Genomic DNA, 15,859 nt, shown 5'->3' with positions numbered 1-15,859 from the left:
CAGACTTTGAAAGTGACCAAGCTTTATAAAACATCACTGTATGTTATGCTTGTTGTCAATCAGCTGACAACCGAAGAAGGGAGTCAGTGTCTTTGACAGGAAATAAGGCCAGAACGTCACATACATTTCTCTGGCCTTCTCCTCATATGTCTTTTGTATTTATTGTTATACATTATGAGCAGTGTGCTTTACCATGTTGCTTCGTAATGATTGGGAAGCCATCAAGTGGTTGACATACAAATCATAATCTGTCTTGAAGAAAAAAGAAAACATTATTTCACTCAATGTTTTGTAAATGTTGTGTCTTTGTAGAAGAAACCAAAACTTTACTGACATTTTTGAAAGAATAATACAATTTACTACTCATGGGTTTGTCACAACACACGCTTCATTGAATTACAGCTGATGGTGAAAACTGTACACATGTATCATTAACAAACTGCCAGGTACAGATCATGTGTGAAAGATATCCAGCTACTTTATCTTAGTAAAATATTACACATTTTCCAAGCTATTGTAACATTTGAGCTACTATTAAATGATATGTTAATAAAGCTTTCAGCTGCATGGCAACCTCACTATATACTCATTACAAAAAATGACTGTCAAACAATGACCAGTTTAATTTCATGAGCAAAATGCACAAACACTGATAGCCCAACGCTTAATTATAAGCATGGAAAGCAGTTTCACTGACAGTGTGAGTAAAGCCATTTTGTGCAAAAAAAGGAACTTTCATGACCCTTAGACGTTTCTTATGAATGAGCAGTAATGCAACCGTTGCCCACTGATGACCTGCTACCAGATGCATCATGACCAGGTTCCAGTGGTTGCTCCACTTCCGCTTGCTACCCCGGGGACTCACTCTCTTTTGGCTCTAATAGAACTGAAATGCATCTGACGGCGCATGCTAAAAATGTGCTAGTGGGTACAGAGGAAATGGAAAAACCTTAATTTCCCTCAGGATGCGTCCAAATACTGGCGAGCCTTCACATACATCATCAAAGACGTCACTGAACACCGCAAGGCGGTCTCTGCCGGGCCAGCTTTGCGCTGACAACCTCCTCAGCTCCTGGTTATGACAGGAACACACACAAAGCGTTACCAAGTAAAGATGTGAGTGCACCTTCTGCAAGAGTTTGAGAGGACATTCCAAACTGCCATCTCATGTAAAATTAGCCTGGAAATTGCGCAATGGTGCAATTTAAAAATGAGTTGTGTGATGTCATGGTTTGTGTGACTATTCTCACCTTTTGTAGTTTCCTCTCATGCATTTCAGCAACATTTATTCCAGCCCAGAGATTCTGCTTGGCTGTGACTTGCCTGCCAAACCGTTGCTTTGTCTTTAACTGGCCTTCTTTACTGGGGCCTTTCTGGTCAGAATGCTGTTTTCCAATCGGATCAGATGGACAGTTAGACTTTTTCTGGGAGAAGGCTCTCGGCTGGAGCAGCAGAGAGTTTGAGGAACAGTGAGCTATCTTAGGCAGACATATATCTTCGGTTTTGTCTGCATGTGATGAGCCATCAGTAGCCTGACCTTGTCTTGACTTTGAGACATCAGACTCTACTAAAGCAGTGTCAGTGGAGAGCTCAAAGGGCCACTCTTTCATCTCTTTCTTCTTTACATACTTCAGTGCATTAGTCCGTGTCTGCTGGTGTGTCAGAGGGTTTGGGGTTTCTTCTGAGCCCTGAGACATCCGCCAGAAAGACTGCTTTGTCTCCCTGTGAGGCTGACTCTGGTTCAGGCTGCGGAGCCCAAGATGACCTGAGGAGTAGGTCAGGATATCAGCCTTCTGACCAGCTTCAGCAGCCAGCAGCAGTCTGTGGATGTCGCTCCTAAAGCACATAGGCTTTGGCTTACATCTGCTGGACATGGCTATGAAGGGACAAAACACAGTATTGTAAGGTGACAGCAGAGGTCCTATGTTAAGCAGCAGGAGTGTGATGTTTCCATTAAATCAATAGCACTCTTGCAAAGTATTCTCATTCCTAAAAACACAAAATTGTGAAAATAATTGAAATTCTTTTATCAGACCAATGTTAATGCTTTTGTAAATTCTGAAGAAAATTTGGGTTTTCGACAATCCTGAGTGACCAGTCTTTAATATGTTCACCTTTACAATACTTTAAAACTCTGCAGTTGAAGCTTGTGAACAAAGCAGGCGTACAGAAAGCCTGAATGATAACCTCACCTGTCAGCTTCCTGTAGTCCTGTGCGGAGTCACGACAAAATCAAACTTTCTTCATGGCCACAACAGTCTCTTCTTTGCTCAGTTGCCTAGGAGACCGAACCGCGTAATGTCTGCGTTGCATTCAATGTCTTGATAATAATCGTACTCGTGAGCTTTCAGGTGCTAGGTACATTCGGGTACACTGTGAGGCAAAACAAAGAAGTTGAAGTGTAGTGTACAGTGCAGACATTACTCAAACTTTTATATCTGATACATTATGCGCGGTAGGTTTAAATTAATGTTTACAGAGAGCAAGAATTAAGATGATTCGCATTAAAATATACAATAATTAGCTTGCTTAGTTGTGGCCTATTCATGAAATGATTTATATTGTGAAAATAATATTTATCGTTTAGTTGTTAAGAAGTCAATTTCTAAATCCAGAGATTTCAAGTAGGATAATTTAACCAACTGATATGTTATTCATCTAGTTTCCATGTTCGCCTTTCTCTGTTTGTTTGTTGCAAAGTCTCAATAAACAGAAAACAAAGAAACAAACATCAAAAAGAGAATTACATTCACCCATCAGGGCAGAGAAGATATGATGGCAGTATTGGAGTTCAGGCAGCTTACCAGGTGTTGAGAATCATGGCAGAGCAGGGGCTACACTTTGTTTTGCTACTCTATTCAATACCTTGAAGAGGAGTATTAGGCATTTAAGGTGTCAAAGGTGAGGTGTCGAATTGAAAGGTTGTGTTCTGACAACAAAAAATCCCCAAAACAATCTGAATTCTACAATAAATAAGTCTAGGCTGAGTTTTAGTCAGCTTTGAACAATATACACGACCTCTGGTCTCCTAACAGTGCAAATACCAGAACTGCCACTACCTTCGTAAACAATAGATCCGAACAAATTCCTCCTATTTCCTAAGGTTTTCTTTAATTTGTGACATTTAAATGAAACCTGTGGACTGCCACAAAATCTTGCACACAGGTAACTTAATTACCAGACAAATGTCTTAAGTTTGGTTATTGGGGAAATCTGGTTGCTGCAAAACTCCTGTAAATGCTTCAATCAGTAAACTATAATCCTCATCTGGTTATTCACAATAATTGTGCTACTGTGTGCAAGTTAACACAGTAGTGAGTTAGACTACAGAGCAAAAGAGAGGGAGGAATAGAAGGAGAGTGACACTTGGCCTCAGGGCTTGAACGGCCAGAATAGGAAATCACCCAGATGGCAAAGTTAAGCATGAGGGAAGACACAGTGTAGCATGTTATGCTCCCCCCCCCATTAACATCTGATGTTATGATGTTAAATAAGAAGCAGTGGAGGATGGAAATGGCCCCCATAGGCTAACATGCCAGTAGTTTGAGGATGCACTGTTGATGAGTGTAGGAAATACCAAAGTCCATTTAAAAATATATGCATCACATAACAAATGTAAGTAAAGGCCAATGACAACAATTGTTGATCTTGTGGAGTTTGTTAACTCAGCTTCATCAAGAAGGTATTTATTAAAGAGCTGCTATTTGGGAATTGCCTGTATTTAATTGCACCATACAGAATAAATTGCATAATAGTATTCTCACCATTGCCAGTTATTTTGAAGATCCCCAATTCGTATTTATATTTTGACCTGGCTTATCTCTCTCTCTTCTTTTATAAATGGACCTGATTTAGTGCAATAATTTGCTGACCAATCAGGAATGATGTATTGTCACCCAACACCATCTCTGCAGCTCCATCAAAAAAATAGTCTGCATTAACAGTAGAATAAAGGCAAACCAGTAGATATTTCAAACAGGAAATAAAGAATGATCTGACATGTATTTTCCAGGTATTTAATAAAAGTCATTTGGGCTACTGCTCTTACGTTTACAGTTGAGACATTCCGCAATTATTCTGGGTAACAGTAACATGTCTGGACCGTTTTGTTTATCTTAATGTTTAATTTGTACAAAACAAAAAGGCCAACATTTTTTTTCTTTGTATAAAAAATATAAGTTAATTTAAATTTAACTCTAATTAAGAAAATAACAATAGTAATAATAGCAATAATAATAATCATCAATAATAATAATGATAAAGATCATAAGCTAATAAACATAGTGCAGACAATGAAATATAACTGGTGCTGAAAAGTAGAAGGGACAGTGCAGTGTTATGGACTTATCCATGTTCTCAGGTGGGTTTGGAGTGGGGAAAGAGACAGTCAAAAGCTATCTCTCTCTCTCTCCCCCACACTCATACACACACACACACACATACACACATACACAGTGTACACACCCAGTCTGAAAGTGCACAACTGCCATTCAGTTTAGCGCCATCAGAGCATACATTTCAGTCGGTACAAACTAATTCCTAGATTGCACACAATATACACCTATTATCGTATTCTGCTAAATTATATATAAAGTTCAGTTGAGGTGCATGCTAATTGTTGCTCTTGGTTGAAGCTTACTGGAAGTCATTCTGAAAAGTAAGACAGAGCACATCATGAAAACTGATGGCGCACTGACCCACATGCCACCACCGAGGATCTGCGTTCAACAAAACATTCATCAAAATGCACATTCACACCATTTGGGAGCCACAGTACCAGTTGTAAAACTAATTATTTGAGCGGTAATTTCAGTCTTGGAGGGACGATGTCCACTGGAATGACAGTTTCAGACAAAGAAATTGTCTTTTGGAAGATCTTGGAAACTCATTTGAAAGAGTCAAATGCACCCCCTTGCATGACGTTGGAGAGTAAGCGTAAAGGAGGAGGATTTATTTCCTTCGACAGGCCATGGAAATGATGGGAACATCTGTTACACACTTGAAGAAAGTCAACCAAAGATTTTTGAGTTGCAATCCCAGAGATAGACATTTGATGCACTTTAGCTTAACAGGTTTGACATTATGTGAAAATCTGAAGCTGACCATTGTTGAGACTCCTGCTGAGCTGCTGTGCCTGGCATCATCAGCAAAAAAGTGTTCACACTACGGCTTTGGACTTGCAAGGACACCTAGGTCAAATTCACTATCACTGTATAGTCTACAATTTATCCCAACCGTCCCCATTTATTTAATTTATACCACAATAATTCAAACACCTTAACCTTGTGTAGTGAATCAGGGTGCTGTTTAGTCATTACATAAAGTAATCAACATGTAAAAAGTTGGTTGTGTCACTGCAAACAAAGAAATCTTTAGAATCTGCTGGGACTCTTAACCAAATGTGCAGTATCCTCATTTTACTTGTGTTTTATTCATGGTTGTAGAAATGATTACTGATTAATGAGGAGAAACCAGATTGTTGTGTGAAATAATTAATGATGTGATAGTGGTGTGAATAATGTTACAACAATGAAGATTCAATAGGCTTACTATACTATAAGCCTGCACACAACTATTCTATAACTGATGCTATTCATGCATCTTCTTTCTTCCTTCCTGCACACATTATTTCTGCTGACCTGGGCTCCTGTTCTGTTAATCAGAAGAAAGTGGATGCACTATGCAGCAGGTTCCTAAATGCCAGTAGAGGCCGGGGGCAGTGCTGTGGGGTCCACCTCAGGGAGAAACATTGTGACTCTCTTGTGACTGTGTTCACAAGTGTCCACATTATCTAAATCCTCTCGTCACAGTCACATCCACGTTTTTGTAGAATATGCTGTGGGGGATTTCTCAACGTAGAATAGGCTGTATGTTTTTATTCAAGTACTGCAAAGGATTTTTGCTCAAAAAGTAATAAAAAAACATTCCGGCATCCACCTTCTCAGCAAGGTGGCATTAAACCATACATCTGCTCTACACATTCCTTCTGTCTCTGGAAATACCTTGGTGAAGTAGTGTGCGTACGATAAACCTACCACAGAAGGCAAACAGTACCATTTCATAAAAGCCTGAACCAACAACAAGATTTCACATATGTCTAGCCTGTGAAAGGTTCAGAGTAAGGCCTCTGCAAATACAAGACCGTAAAAGAATCAGCTCATATATAAAATAAAAAAAAGAATCATAACATAACATAAAATTGCCAAAAATTAAACAACCAAAACTGCCAAAGTCCATTCTACCAAATGAATTCCCAAGCTGAGTGGATGTAGAGCGATGGGTTGAAGTTCCTCCCCACCGGTCGTCTGTCAGTCTCTGGGATCGGTGAAACCGTCAGTGTTGACACCTCCGTCACCCAATGAGGTAACTGTGTGTTTTCAAAGTCAAGTCGCCTTTAGCTGATCCGTCTCCTGCTAAGACAGGATGTAGGTTCTTCCCCCTACAGAGTACCAGGTCCGTGGCAGCATTCTAGTTGTATTCCTTTGGTGGGCCAGCAACCCCTTTGGTAGTCAGTTGTCAACCTTGACAGGGCCTGAATCACGGGGTCGGTTTGGCACTACGTCCTGCACCTCTCCCCGCGATATCTTCTCCCACTGGCCCAGGTTCTCCCTGCAAACACAAAAAAACTCCATCAGATTCAGACTCTGCATGTCGTGGTTTTACAATCAGGGCTGTGGTACTAACAGAGACATTTCATTTCTTACTGCAAAGACATGGCCAATAATTGTGTCAGCATCAATCAAAAACATGAAACTTTATTAATAATAGGACAAAATTATTTATGACAGTTCTTTCAAACAAAACACACTGTGAATTAAATGTTATTTTTCTTTCAGAATACCTAAAAATGACATTTTAATTTGATAAAGCTACTATAACCACATGTATATTTGTTACTTAGTTGTCTTGGGTGAAAATTAAATGTACTCCTGTAGCTACTGATGGAGCTAGCTAGTTAGCACACATACGTATAGCACTTTGCTCCCCCAAGGGTTTGCATCTGATGCTAAAATTGTAATTGACAACAGAGCTGAAATTATGCAACTTTAGCAGCGAAATTAAACAGAAATATCAGAATATCAGCATAATCAAAATGTCAGTTATGGTCCTGAAGATATCCATATTAAATGTCAACAGATTGCAACAACAAAACAAAAGCTGCATTAAACCAAACCAAACTGTATTAAACAACTAAACATAATTTAACAATGGTCAAACACATGTCACCACAGACAATGTAGTTCATTAGTAACTTCATTAGCGGTCCCATCAGGTCTTGTTGTCATGAAGGTAACCTCTCCCCTTTGCGCTATAATTAAGTCTGACACACAAGTGCAGAAAGTGCTGCCCTTTGCTGCATTCACTTAGACAGGCTGATGCAGTTTACACTTCTGTGGCAGATCCCACAACAAGCAGCCGGGCTCTGCGGGGTCTAGGCTCGCTGCCCACCCAAGGCCAGCTGCTGACGTACAGTCAAGGCTTAAATATTACACTGCTCACTTTGTTTGCGATCCCCGCGGATCAAGGTCACAACGTTTTAAAGACCAGCAGGTTACCCCAGGAGGGCAGGCATATGTGCCATATGATCCTCCACAGTACAACAGGCATACATTACACATATAAATACTTTTCTTACAACATTATTGATTGTGAAAACCGACACTGACACACTGTTTCCTGTTATTACACTGCATTCTAGATTGAGATGTGTCCATCTGATTATGTTTTTTCAGAAAGTTCAAGCACAGATTTGTGTAATCAAATATCAGTGCAGTAACGTTTGTTTTGTTTGTATTTTCAATGGAACTCTTGGAATGTGCGTCTATACACGTACTTCTTATCACCTCTATTTGTCTGGCCAACTGCTGCTGGTCAGACGAGGCCAGCACACACATCACTTTTGCTCTTCAACTGTGGTCATAGCATTTATTGACACTAACAGATTTGAAATCAGCACGGCGATATTGTGTGAAGTAACGTTTTGATTGTTTTGAACCTATTTAACAAAAAATTGGAATAAAAAACCCTACATTTAGAATGTTATATAATCTTTTACTGCTTTACACATACGCTAGATACATTCTCTGTGACCACATGGCTTTTTGATAAAGCACACAGCGTAGAACTTGACTTTCCCCTTATACTTTTAAACTGTAGCTTTGAATACTTACTTGCAGGCATTAAGGAGAGGACTGGATGGAGGGAAAAGCTCCGCTAGTGTCGTGTAACATGGAATTGCAACAGCATTGTAGAATCCCACCTAAAGAAAAGGACAAAAAAAAAAATAAACACAACAAAAAAATCAATTGCCTAATGAGTGATTAGTAATAGAGGAAAGTGTGTATGGAGTTTATGTTAACATTTCCACAAACACTATAAACAAATTCGTGCCATACATTAGAAATGCAACACACTTCTTCTAATTTTCTCTTTGTCTGTGATATTTTGATAATAACTATAGATGATAATTATGACCAAAGACTGTCATGTAGGGTGTTTTTGGGGGCAAGTTCCCACAAAGAATTTTGTTTTAATGGGTGCACAAAAATCCTCATTGATCATGTAGTTAAAATGGCAGTTTAAACTTAGCAGTAAGTGTTATTTGTGGCCTGTGTATGTAGTTGGAGTGTCATTGTAAAATTCCCATACTGTATATTAATTGTTGTGTAGGGTGGACTATGGGTGTGTAGGGGCTTGACATTAAGTATCTTTTAAAGTCTTTCATTTAAAACATAGTAGTGAACTGCACTTATTTCCTGTCAGGATGGTATTTGTTATGTTGTATATGGCGCCAAAAATAGTTCTTGTAAATTGTTTAACCCTTATCATTTATCATTATGCAAAGTTTATAAAACTAGATATATTCATAGCGTTCTGCAGGGGCTTCTTACACTACATCCTATTTCTGTAAAAGTGGTTTAAAAAAACATGCTTAAAGTTGTAATATTGATATATGTATATATAGTGATGATACTAGTTATTGTACAATTTTTTATTCAAATGAATTCTTTACACTTTAAGTCAACTACTAGTACTCCTAATGTGTGAACTTTTTGACTGTGAGTGTAAAGTAGAGAGTGAGCCCCATTAGAGATACATGAGTAAAAGTGCTGGTCTTACTTGGCCTTGGGGAACCTCGTCCTTCTTATCTCGGTCCATCATAGGGATCGGCTGCAACCCAATCTTCTTCATCTCATCTCCCTGTGAAGGAACATCATAAAGAGAAAAATTGCCTTTTATTTTTGCATTAGGTAGCAAATCTTCTGACCACTAGACGACACTATTTTGCGCTTTACAAATTGTAGGACAGAATTTCCAAGAAACCATACAGGTCTGACTGTTACAGTATACTGGCTGACACTAAATGACACGAAAACGGGTTAAACTCCAGCAGTATCCCACTGTACCTCAGACCAGAACTCAGCATAGATGTCGTTGGCTGTGAGTCGTGTGATTTGCCATTGCTTGGTAACAGAACACAGGTCACATGCTGTCATCATCAGACCAATCACACGGTCCCTGGAGGGGAGCAAAGCCTCGTTATAGCCATGAATAGAAATTCAATGTGCCGTTTATGTGCACCAGGTCTGCGTTGAGGCTATGAGACCTGGTGTGATCTTGACTTGACCTGTGCACCGGTACGATCGTGACCTCACCTGTGTGAGCGGTTGCTCAAGTCCAACGCACTTGAGTTCAACAGATCTGACAGCTGCTGGTGGTTGTTGAAGTACAGGGCGAGGTCCGTGGCGATGATGGCCTTCCGGATGATCTCAAGAACCTGCTCGTACTCGCTGGAATTCAGGTTGGAGAAAATATTGTGCCCTTCCAGCTATGAGAAACAAAGAGATCAATAAAAAAGCAAAAGCTCCACTTATGAGGCGTTCAGCTCAGCTAGACCACAACAGGTTGTAATCTCACGTCCAACTTGGACCATCTTGGGTTAACGCAGATCCTGGACATAAGGAGGGCAGTCAGAACTAAATATATATATGATCCTTTGTATCTGTAGTTCACAATGTGTGTGTCTGTGTAAGCATCCGTTTTCAAGAAATCATATGTTAATGTAAGTGTTAGAAGAATGTAAAAATGTTCTGTTTGATCTGTTTCTCTTGTATAAACAAACTGCATTTGAATAAATGAAGTAGAAAAATTTAAATAAATTCAGGTCAAATTTTATCATGTGGGTTTTATCCTCTAGGATTCAGCATTAGGGTAAATATAAGTTTTTGAAGTTATGTGTTTTTGCAAAGTTTTACTGTGTTTTAATGGCCATCTGTCTTTATGAGTGGGCTTCAAATGATGAACTGCTTATGAAATTTGTTCACATATGGCATCACTTTTGACACCCTCCCCTTGCTACTGTAAGTTGTATTTTCTTTTTTTTTTATATCTGCAATTCTTTTGCATGTGGTATTCCCATGTGTTTTCCCACCATCTGCAAGTCTTTAGACATGCTGATATGCTTATAATGAAAAGGTCAAAAAATGTTTTGCAAAGCAAATCATATCATAATAAACATTAGAATTTAAAAATGGTTGATTAGTTAAGTAAGTTCTGCATAATAGAGCTCTACCTGTAGGATGGAGACTGTCTGAGAGAAGTGGTGTTGCTCCATGGTGGAGCTGGAGTACAGAGCAGCCAGGGGATGGTCAAACTTCTGCAGGTATGAGTTACTGTAACCCCGATGGTCCAGATCATGGCACAGGCAGGCGATCAACAGACCCTTCTTCTGTAGACCAGAGTGGAAAGACAAGAAACACAAACCTTAAAATGAAAAAGGACCCCAGTTTCTGATCTCGCTTTTATGTATTTTTTTATCTTGTAGCAGTAAAACCCAGACCCAATGATGAGCAAACCTCTAGCTCTGTGAACATTCCAGAGGTTTTCTGTAGGATGGCGAACATACAGTGGGCCACTGTCACTGCATGCTTCCAGTTGTGGTAGGGCACACGCCGGTAGTTCTTCCGTACAGACATGGTGAACCGACACAGCTTCTCCAGCTCAAAGCTACACATGGGAAAGAACGGATGATTAAAAAGTGATCAACCTGAACTTTGATGAAAAGCTAACACTGGCATTATCACGGCCCAGTGAAACCTTACCTGGTCTTTCCACAGGAGTTATGAACCATGTAGATAAACACGGCAGGCCAGATCTCCTCAAAGGGACTAACGTCAAAGTGGAACCTGGAGGAGGGAGGACGAGGTGAGAGGAGAGAATTAGCATGTACAGCACACAGTAGGACATATAAGGGGACCTCTGAGGTGTGTTAAACTGTCAAGTTGTCCTCCAGAAGACCTACCCCTTCCTGACTTATGTCTCAGCAGGATTTGGAAAAACTTGGCCATGCAGCGTTCAGTTTTTAATGCACCATATAGCTGGAGTAAACTACCATAAAACTGCAGGTCAGCTGCAACTCTCACTTCTAAAAAAATCAAGGCTTAAGGCGTTTGTGTTTGCCGTTGCATTTTATCAAATAATGTCTTACACTGCACTGTAAAACATATTTTCTTATTTAGTCTTATTCTATTTTAGCTTGTTTTTTCCCCCTCTAATTTCTTGGCTCTTAAAGGACTGTTTTTAATTGTATTTAAATTTCCACAATGTGTTTCTTTGGTACTTTGTCTTTTGATGTGTTATGTAAAGCCCTTTGAATTGCCTTGTTGCTGACATGTGCTGTATAAATAAACTTGCCTTGCCTTCCTGAACTGTTTAAGCAGAGCTTCTGGACTCTGTCATCATCACTTTACAGACACGAGGCTGTAGATCAACCACACTAAGGGACACAGCAGATATAATGACCAAAACTTGTGCATGAGAGGGCACTCACATTTCGATCTCTTTATAGATGGGTGCAGGGAGGTTGAGCTGGGTAAGGGTCTTCCATTCTTCTGATGTGCAGATGCTGTGATAAGACAGCTTTTCCATCGTCACTCTGTAAATGCATTCAGAGTGCCGGATCCTGTGGTACATCTGCAGAGACACACAGAACAGGAATAAGTCTTTAAAATGTCAAGAGAGAAACTGAACACTCCAGCGCTATAAACACCCGGAGAAAATATCTCATATCTTTGTTGAATGCATTAAGTATCACTGTTGGAATTTTTAAAAGGGTCGGAACAAGTTAAGTTATTCGCAACAGTTCTGTATCATGTTTTATCTGTCTCAAAAAGAAGTCTCCACATCTGGTTTGTATCCCTGTCCCCTATCCAGACAGACAGGAATAAGACAGGTACAGGCTCCAGGCCTCACACCTTCTACCATAAATCAGTGTAGATCAGGAGCCAGCCAGAGCAAGTTTCCTGGAGACGCGGGGCATAAATTACACCAAAACATAACTCCTGTCAGAGGACGGATGCAGACTGCTTGTCTTAAAATATTAACACGCCTCATCAATTTTAAAACCAACTTTGTGACGCTGCTCCTGCGTAAGTTTGTCGCACGAGATGATGGTGAGTCAGGCCCCACAGAGAGGAGAGCGCTTTGACAGACAAACCAAACAACGCAGGCTTTGAGAGTTGATTTGTGAAACGTCCGTGTGTTCCTTGTAAGGAATAATCATCACCCAGCAAAAAATACACTTTTATTCATATTATGGGGCAATGCATACTTTAAATAGACGCATTTGGTACTTTCTTTGTCAACCTTGGAAAATAAATGACATTTCTTCTCTGACAAATAGGGAAACCCACAGCCTAGTAACAGCTGAAACGAGCCTTCCAGCTACAGAATGAATTTAGGGCAGTGATGAGGCCACTACGTCAAAGGTGCAGTTTTCTGAAAATAACAATCAAGTATTCATGCTGAAGAAGTATTATATAATCTACAGTGGAATAAAAAGCAAGGCTTGTGCAGATTATGTTTTTTGCTGTTGGAAAAAAATCAGCTAGTTATTTAAGCATATTAAGACTTATTTACTTTACTCACATTTGCACAGTGTAAGGCCAGAGCACAAAAGACAGCAAACATCTTAAAGTTGTTCTCATCTGTTTTAGTGAAGGCACTTCCGCTTAGCTTGTTCACCATTTGCACCACACCTATAACGGCCCCCCTGCTCACGATGGGCATGCACAGGATGTTCCGCGTGGTGTAGCCAGTTTTGAGGTCCACCTCTCTGTTGAGGGAGACATACAAAAATATGTTAATGCAAATTCATCATACATATTCTTTAAGAGAAATATACAGTAGAAATATGTGCAGCATGTTCAGGTCTTAACTCTGGCCTCTGTAATGAGTACAAGTATGACTACAGTGCTTTAACCTCAATACAGGAGAATAAACAAGGTCAATTGAAGAAGAATCGTCCGGGACAGATCATGGCACAACTTCAACTTCAGTTAATTAGATAGACAACTCATCATAGCTAATGGAAAAGATAAATAAAAATGGCTTTTACCGGTTGAACCGGGGGTCTGCATAGGCATCTGGGATATTTAAGACTTCCCCTGTCTGAGCCACTTGGCCAGCTATTCCCTTGTCAATAGAAAACCTACAGGGAAAGAGGAGAGCAGAGGACAAGAGTTAGCTTTGTGGATGCCAGTCAAGGCTTCACAGTCTGTTGATCCTGAGTGCATGGGTGAAAATCTATTATGTGATTTTACAAATGCAATTTACAGAACAGATAGTGTGTAAATTAACTATTTTTGTAGAGGGTACAATTGATGATGTTCCATTGTAACTGTACAATATCTAGTTAAAGATTTTTCCCCTGCTTCTCTTTTTACTTTTTATTGGTCGAAGGATTTCTGTCGAGCTTTCTTTATCACAAGAGGACCTTGTTTACTGTACACGATAGTGAACAATGTCCTCTTGGGGCATGAAACACACTTATGGATGTTTGGAGACAAAAAACAACTTTTGAAAATGAGTTTAAACTGTTCTAATCCCTCAAAATAAACCTTTCAATCGAAATCTGCAAAAAAGTAATTTATAATGATATATAAATACTTATTAATAAAAAAAGAACACAGACACTTTCCAAATCAAATGAGTATACTGTTTAGCACACTGAAGGAGAAAAGGGTAAATCTTACACACCTAATTTCTTTGGTTTTCCTAAAGACAGGTTTGCCTTCTTTCTCTTCCCCAATATCGAACAGGTCAGAGTACAGTTCTTTGTTGTTGTGATCCACCTGGAAGAGTGCGCACCTGTCTGCATTCACCAGGTTTTTTGCATATATCTACAAAAACAACACCAGGGACAAAACGTTATTAACAACACTGAGGGTTTAAAATAACTTTTAAAAAATCATGGAAGATTACGTCTAGCACATTTAACTTAATTAAATCAGATCACATCACTGCAGTTTTAATCGTTTCTTTTGGATGGGACAGTTAAACGTAGAGACACAGAGTACAACTAACTACAGGTCATTCCAATTCATTTCAGTGTTTGAACCAGATGACTTGAATGACCTGAGATGACACCACAGTCACAAGGTTACAAATACATACAAACAGAGAGGTGGGTTTTAGTAGAAAAACAGGGAGATCATGTTTTACACTCAACCAGATCACATTTGTTTAACACACTGCTGAAGCTGAAGAACATGCCTATTTTAGGTTGAGTCAAGCCTAAACATGTATTTAGTATGTCTATGAATCTATTATATTGATACAAAATTATTATCATTATGAGAAGTATAATTATTATTATCATATATTTTTAAATGCCAACATTAGGAAAATATTAGCAGTGACCCTCAGTTATCAAGATAGCCTATGTGTATCTGTATAACAGCAGCATTACTACTATTTTTAACACAAATAAACTAACACACACTCCCAGGATGTGTAGCCTTGAAGACAATGTGAATGAACACATACTTGCAGAAATCACACTCACCATAATATGTTCAAGTAGAGAATCTATTGCCACAATGTTATCAAAGTATGTTCTGTGCGAAAAGAAGAAATGGCGCATTGAGATGTTGACAAATGGGAAGCTCTGATGACGTTCACATTCAAGACATGAAAGCTAAGTTGCCTAAAATGCAGTAATTTCTTTCCATTGGGTGAGCAAAAAGTTTTATTTAAATTTTAGACCTGATTCTAACTGTGAAGACACTAACTCACTTTAGAGCCCATATTATTTTTGTTAAACAGGCTAAAATAAGAACATTGTTTAATTACACTTTTGATATGTTTTTAGTCAGTATAAATTTTGTGTTAGGTAAACTGTCCGAACAGCAGCTCTTACTTTGACACATCTAGTAGGAAATCGTTGAGCTCAGTCTGTTTGGCGAGACCTCTGCACACCTAGTAAAAAATGAAAAATAGGTCATGACCCGGCACCCAGACGTGTCTCACATTTCTCACAGAGCAGAAACAACATCCTGCGTGTACTGTCAACAAACCAACTTGATGTCTACACACTTGGCTGTCGGCCTCCGTCAAGAGTTTCAGTAACAACGAAGCGGGTTTTGCAGCAAGCAGTAACCCAGTCCCGCTCACGGAGGCTTAGAGGTCCACTGTGGCCAGTGCTGCAGTGGGACGCTGCTTCTCTAAGGTGTTATGCTATATGTTCAAATAAAAACAGGTGTAATGATGTCCTATGGGAGTTGTTTGTTGAATCTATGGCTTAGTTGATTGGACTGGGCTCAGTGACAACCCAGTTCCTGTACACAGTGGATTTCCCCATTAAAAACACCAGTGTAGAACTAGAACACACAAAGTCATCCAAGATCATAATAAATGGGATGAGTAGGTTTCACCTTGCTCTCAGTAAGTCCTTTGTGAAATGTTACGGTCCAGTTTGCTCACCTGTACTTGATGAATGGCAACTGATGCCCATGCTAAATTAGCTGTTGCAACCTGGAAATGAAAGTGAAGATTAGCTCCAAAGAACTACAAAAAAAGC

At 39.4% G+C, this 15,859-nt stretch overlaps 1 protein-coding gene across 2 annotated transcripts in view; it reads right to left on the bottom strand.

Moving 5' to 3' along the window:
* Positions 1-3,703: 3,703 nt before the first annotated feature.
* Positions 3,704-15,859, bottom strand: part of pde10a (phosphodiesterase 10A) — a 33,791-nt gene continuing 21,635 nt past the window's right edge. For both annotated transcript variants that reach the window (XM_054599992.1, XM_054599993.1), the window contains exons 8-22: positions 15,763-15,813; positions 15,200-15,258; positions 14,846-14,897; positions 14,038-14,180; positions 13,397-13,489; positions 12,928-13,114; positions 11,831-11,973; positions 11,103-11,186; positions 10,857-11,007; positions 10,574-10,729; positions 9,657-9,829; positions 9,408-9,519; positions 9,121-9,201; positions 8,172-8,260; positions 3,704-6,609 (exon numbers count right to left, since the gene is read on the bottom strand). In XM_054599992.1, coding sequence (XP_054455967.1) covers positions 6,510-6,609; positions 8,172-8,260; positions 9,121-9,201; positions 9,408-9,519; positions 9,657-9,829; positions 10,574-10,729; positions 10,857-11,007; positions 11,103-11,186; positions 11,831-11,973; positions 12,928-13,114; positions 13,397-13,489; positions 14,038-14,180; positions 14,846-14,897; positions 15,200-15,258; positions 15,763-15,813 — 1,674 coding nt within the window. In that variant the 3' untranslated portion in view covers positions 3,704-6,509. The remainder of the gene's footprint in view (positions 6,610-8,171; positions 8,261-9,120; positions 9,202-9,407; positions 9,520-9,656; positions 9,830-10,573; positions 10,730-10,856; positions 11,008-11,102; positions 11,187-11,830; positions 11,974-12,927; positions 13,115-13,396; positions 13,490-14,037; positions 14,181-14,845; positions 14,898-15,199; positions 15,259-15,762; positions 15,814-15,859) is intronic.

Source organism: Anoplopoma fimbria, chromosome 6, assembly GCF_027596085.1.
Source record: "Anoplopoma fimbria isolate UVic2021 breed Golden Eagle Sablefish chromosome 6, Afim_UVic_2022, whole genome shotgun sequence".
In the NCBI taxonomy this organism is placed as follows: Eukaryota; Metazoa; Chordata; class Actinopteri; order Perciformes; family Anoplopomatidae; genus Anoplopoma; species Anoplopoma fimbria.
Note: the sequence above shows the minus strand (reverse complement) of the source record. Positions and strands in the feature narration are given on the sequence as shown.